The sequence below is a fragment of the Dreissena polymorpha genome, chromosome 7 (genome assembly GCF_020536995.1).
Source record: "Dreissena polymorpha isolate Duluth1 chromosome 7, UMN_Dpol_1.0, whole genome shotgun sequence".
Classification (NCBI taxonomy): domain Eukaryota; kingdom Metazoa; phylum Mollusca; class Bivalvia; order Myida; family Dreissenidae; genus Dreissena; species Dreissena polymorpha.
Window position 1 is genome coordinate 17150824 of NC_068361.1, and position 6150 is coordinate 17156973.

Sequence of the window (6150 nt, forward strand, 5' to 3'; positions counted from 1 at the left end):
ACGTTCATTTTCAATTGTATTTTTAAATCATTGATCTACAGCTTTGTTTTTTATTCAACTATAAGCACACTCGTTTTAATCTTGACCAATGTTAATTCTCACTCAATTAAAAGCAGGAACGAAACTCTTTCTTTGAAAGACATAATTTTACTTCTTTTTTAACATCAACATGCACTTTAGTGTTAAATTTTCTTGTCCACATATTAAAATTTTAACATTAAAACGTTTAATAACAATACAAGTGTATTCACATAACACGATGACTTGCTCTGTCATGGACACGATGCGCATGCGCTGTATCATATATAAATCCCCCGTGTCATATATCTACATTTAGGACTTCACCTTCTCAAAATGATAAAATATTTAAGGAATCGACATATCAATACGAATACATTTTCAGTATTGATAATTTATTCTTCTGTATTGAAAATACGTACGAAATAATAATCGCCATTATCAATGTTAATTGTGTCGCGTTCTGAGAAAACTTGGCAAAATGTAGGTGCTTAAAGTGTCGCCCCATATTAGCCTGTATAGTCCGCACAGGCTAATCAGAGACGACACTCTCCGCTTAAACTGGATTTTTGCTAAGAAGAGACATTATTTTAACGAAAAAATCCCAAAAAAGCGGAAATTGTCGTCCCTGATTAGCCTGTGCGAATTGCACAGGCTAATCTGGGATGACAATTTACGCACAAGCATTATGCCCAGTTTTCTCAGAACACGACACAATTTGGAGTGGCTGGAGGATTTAGGACAGTTGCGTACTTAGGCACTGCACTGTACTTTCTAAGTCATTGGCATTAAACAAAAATCAATCGGCACAAAATTTATATCAATTTATTATTATTTTCATAAGCACAGGAGTGGCATTAATTTTATGTTAAATTTGGATTGTTGTCGTTTCTATAACCTGAGTTCCATAAAATGTTCAAACGGTAGTAAAGTTCAACACAGGATTCTGCTACGGTTCTAACTTTGCAAAAAGTTTTTAAAAAGGGAATTTTAAATAACTCAACATATTAGATCGTTCTATGAAGATATGTATTTCAAAATAACTATACACCAGCAATAGTTAGCTTATTTTGAGACTGTTCATTACAAGAATTCAAATGCGTGCTGTTCAGACGAAAACATTTGAAACTCGTCTTTAAGGCTGATATTCACAAACAAAACCACACATATAACTGCATCCGCCATCATCAAAATATTTGCTATACAGCTGAAGACACGTTCCTTTGTTATTTTCCACAGGAGCGCGCGTCAGAACCGCTCCGGATAGCCATTTCCAGGTCGTCCCGTTTTTCTGGCATCCCACCCAGAATGTTTCATAAGTGGCCAGGTTGCGCATTCTATCCATCTTGTCATTGGTGTCGGCGATGGCCAAGTCGCCTCCCCGACTCTGACAGAAGTCTCTGGCGTCTGTCCATGTTTTGGGTCCCCGGTTTAGTTCAAAAATATAGGCGGGGGGATAGACCTATCAAATAAAATACTCATAATAATATGGAATGAGATGAAAAGTTTATTTATTGTATAAATTACATGTTATTGTACGTGGTGTGTAACTGCGTGGTGATCTTTTTACGAAATGCTATACTGGAGAGTGATAAAACTGTTCGAATGTTCAAATATTTGATTGAATGATCGCCATTCGAATATTTGTAAAGCCATTCGATGATTCGAAAGCATCGTCTTTCGAAAGCAAATACTACTTCACTAAACGTATTGATCCGTTATTTACAAAAAAATATTAAGCTAAATATCATCTTATTAATAACCTTTAATTATAAGCGCGTTTGTTTAATGAGGATGTTTTTGTTTTTAAACGATAAACACAGACTCTCCGCATCTTGTTGTTTCACATGAATTATAAAGTACAACGCTTTGCATTTCTATTGATTTCACAATAACAATGTATACACGAAACCGTCAGAGACGGGTGATGCTCCCCAAAGTTTGTTTTTGTTACAATATTGCACTATATATTCAGATAAAAGGAAACGTCTTGATGGGCATAATTTTGGACAAAATAAGACGATGGATGGTTTAGCAACTTAAAAATTTCAAAGGACCATAACTCTCTAAATAAATCATCTAACCAGAACCCACTAATGACATGCGCATCTCCTCAAGATAGTTAAGCTTCCAATAAAGCTCTATTGAATTCCAGTCAGAAGTTGGGGAGAAATAGCCCGGACAAGAATTGCACTATATGTTTATAGAAATGTTCAAAGGGCCATAACTCTGTGAACAAGAGCAACGAATAGCGGGTGCCAACGCTCAGCTGTGGGTGCTTGGGTTAGTTTATTTTTTCCTTTGACCTTGAAGGTCATCATTGACCTTGACCTTTTCACCACTCAAAATGTGCAGGTCGATGAGGTACACATGGAAAAAAAATTAAAAAAAAACATAACAAAAAAGTTGTTTTGACCTTCGACCTTGAAGGATGACCTTGACCTTTACCTTTCACCACTCAACATGTTAATGTGCAGGTCCATGAGATGCATGCCAAATACCAAGTTGCTATCTTCAATATTGCAAAAGTTATGGCCAATGTTTTAAGTTTTCGGACGACGAAGACGCCGAAGGAAGGACGAGAGGGCTATGACAATACATCAGGTTTTCTTCGAAAACAACTGAGCTAAAAATCACCCGACCACAACCGGCTGATAGTATGCACATCTCCTGTTGGTACTGAAGCTTCCCATAAAGTTTCATCGAATTCCCGTCATAAGTTGCTGAGAAATAGCTCGGACAAGAATTGCACTATATGTACAATGGGAAATTTGAAAGGGCCATAACTCTGTGAAAAATCAACCGACCAGACCCGACTGATAGCATGCACATCTCCTCTTGGTAGTGAAACTTCCTATAAAGTTTCATTGAATTCCGGTCATTAGGTGCTGAGAAATAGTCCGGACAAGAATGCACTATATTCACAGTTAATGGAAAATTTCAAAGGGCCATTACTCTGTGAAAAATCATACGATCAGAACCCGCTGATAATATGCACATCTCCTCTTGGTAGTGAAGCTTCCCATAAACATTCATTGAATTCCAGTCATTAGTTGCTGAGAAATAGCCCGGACAAATTTCGGATATATATATATATATATATATATATATATATATATATATATATATATATATATATATATATATATATATATATATATATATATATATATGAAGCATATTTAATCAAATCAACGAACTTATTGTTCCAAATATTTTAAGAAAAGTTAAAAGTAAAAAAGAAAAATTGAAACAAAAGCATGTAGATGTAGATTAAACACACGCACATATATTTAGTACCGACAATACATGTATAGTGAATAGTACACACACAAATAGTAGGAACTGAAATAGCAAAACGACATACATAAAATATAATATATATCAAAATTGTTTTAGAATAAAATGTTAAGGCATTTCTTTGCTTTTGAGACAGTCTTTAAGAAGGAAACGTACATATCTCCTTATGAATTTAATGGGCAAACAGTAATTGGTTTATACAAACCATAGTGATTCAATAATAGATCTATTGACATTCTTTATTTTCATATTAACACAAGCTCTAGTCTGTTTCTAATCAAGGGCGCACTGTAGAGGTGTATTGGCGTATCTCTTTGCAGAAACAAAAGTAAGGGAAACTTTTACATTCAGAAAAGTTTATGGTAAACGATGTTTAGTTGGAGTTTCCTATTATTTGCTATATTTGTTTAGACTCTTAAAACTCAGCGAGAGACTTTTGCTCGCTATTTGTGTATTAAATAATGTGGACACTGGCACAAAAAAACGTGAATAAATATTTCGAATATTTCCAATTGAGAGGCGTTTACCCCAAAAAGGAAGAAAGTGTAACGAGAATATGCCTTCCAATTCTAATAGATATTTACATGTATAAGCAAGCATAGCGATACGATGTACATTAAGTGTAACAAACATGTAAAGTATAAATGTGCATTTACCTTTTTGTACAGATTTGAAATGTTCGCGAATTCCAACTTGTTGTTGTAAAACCTGTCCCTCAGGATGTACAGGTCACATGTGCCTGAGCCCGATCCGTTGTCCTCATACTTCAGATACCAACACGCATCACTGCAAAGTGCAGCACATTCTAACACTCCCTTTGCAGATCTGCTTGACATTTCCACATATGGAATTTTTATCGCGCCATGCACTCTGGTGAATGTGTATGTCTTTGCTGCGCCGCCACATCTCGCAAATGCGAGCACAACAAGCATTGCTCTCAGCAGTTTTCCAAACATCTTGATGCTCCACATGCTGAAGTGCAAGTGAACAGCTCACATTTCCAATAATGCGACACGCGCACTTTGAATAAAATATCTTCAGACAAAGAGCAGGTTTCATTGGACAAATCAGACGTCATTTCTTCTCATGTCACTTGACATAAAGCTGTCTTTTTATTGGACTGATACAACGTGTTACGCACAGGTATCTGATACATTTATTGCAAAAAGGATATTAATATCGTGGGCAAACGAAAAAGCTTAAGTATTGACCTTTAAATTTCGAATTGTGGCTTCTTAGAGAAAACAATGAGTCTTTTAGATAACGCAGTTGTGAAAAATTCATTGGAGATATCTTCTAACAAAAAATCATATAAACAATAGAACTCTCGGCTGTATTCATTGCTCAAATAAGAAAAGCACCGAACATCCGTTGACCATATTTACATACATGCACTTTTGTCTTTTTAAGAGGATCTTTTAGTTATTCATTACACTTCAACTAGGTGCAAATATGCAGTTTTGTTTGGCCATCACATGTATTTGTGCTCTATATTGTAAAAGCGAAGTTATGGCGTTATCAATTGATCAATTTATGTGGTTGTATTTTTTTATAGCATTATCCGAAAGGAAAGATATGAAGATTCTCAGGATTTTCTATATTTACAAATATATTGATCATTTCGTATCCACTAATTCAAAGGCTCCTGATGTGAATTTTGCAATAGTTAAATATACCATATCATCTATTCTAACTGTTTTATTAGTCATACGATATTTCAGACACTCGCAATATATATATATATATATATATATATATATATATATATATATATATATATTGTAAAAATGACAAGTTTCCATTTTTAGACAGTTAAAAAAAGGAAAAAAGAACAATTTACATCAGGGGGCGAAATGAAGCCAATGGCGTGCACTCATAATGAAAATACAGATGCGTTGGTGAATAATAATAATTTGAAACAAATATACAATTATACAGAGTTACACATGCAAAACGATGTTATCATATGGAATTTCCCTTTTTTTTCATTAAATTGTGTAACCACACGTGGATCACTTATATAAAGTATAAAACGCGTGTTTACAAAAAACAGTTCTGATGACCGTGTGGTAACGATCCAAAGGACACTGGTTTGAGTCCCGATAGCAAAACAAGGTTTTTCTTTTATGTATATTGTTTTAATTGATTCTATTCGTGTTATTATGTTGGAGTTTAGAGCTTCGGTTGAAAACACACATTTTAATCACGTCATTCACGACGCTATGGAGGTCCGGATCTAATGTCATAAACCAAGATGGCCTTCAAATCTTAATAAGATTGTCCGACTGATTTATTTATAAACCCACACGTAGTTCATGTCTAGATCATTCTGAATAATTTTGTCTAATAGTTGTAGTTTAAAACTAGACTTGCGCGTATATTCGAAACTTAAGCGGCCAATTTAAATAAATTTCTGTTTCTGCGCACTTGATAATTAATAACTATGTAATTTAGCAACACCATATGTCAACCAATATTATTAAAGCCTCTATAACGGTCAAAAATCAACGAAACTTTCGTAATATATTTCGTTAAATAAAGTTAACATATAAATAATCAGTGTTCCTTGTAGCATTAGCCAACATTTCAGAGCTAGATGTGGTGTGGTAACAAGATTGAACAAGATATAAAATGCTCTTTTTTATTTTTGTGTGGCACAATAAATTCAAAATATTCAACGCTGAGAAATTCCCGTATATACATCGACAACGCAGTATAATGTTTCGAACACCGTTAAACGTTTTACAGTCTACTCCATGGCAAGCCTCGCCGATACTTTATTCTAAGCCACACCTGATAAACTACAAAACCATAGTACATATTCTCTTTATG

General features: G+C 34.5%; 1 protein-coding gene across 1 annotated transcript; it reads right to left on the minus strand.

Moving 5' to 3' along the window:
* Positions 1 to 752: 752 nt before the first annotated feature.
* Positions 753 to 4296, minus strand: LOC127839260 (uncharacterized). The gene is made up of 2 exons (XM_052367541.1): positions 3975 to 4296; positions 753 to 1480 (listed from the first exon to the last, which is right to left on the minus strand). Exons 1-2 carry the CDS (start codon positions 4287 to 4289, stop codon positions 1154 to 1156), a joined length of 642 nt encoding a protein of 213 aa, XP_052223501.1. The 5' UTR covers positions 4290 to 4296; the 3' UTR covers positions 753 to 1153.
* Positions 4297 to 6150: the final 1854 nt, after the last annotated feature.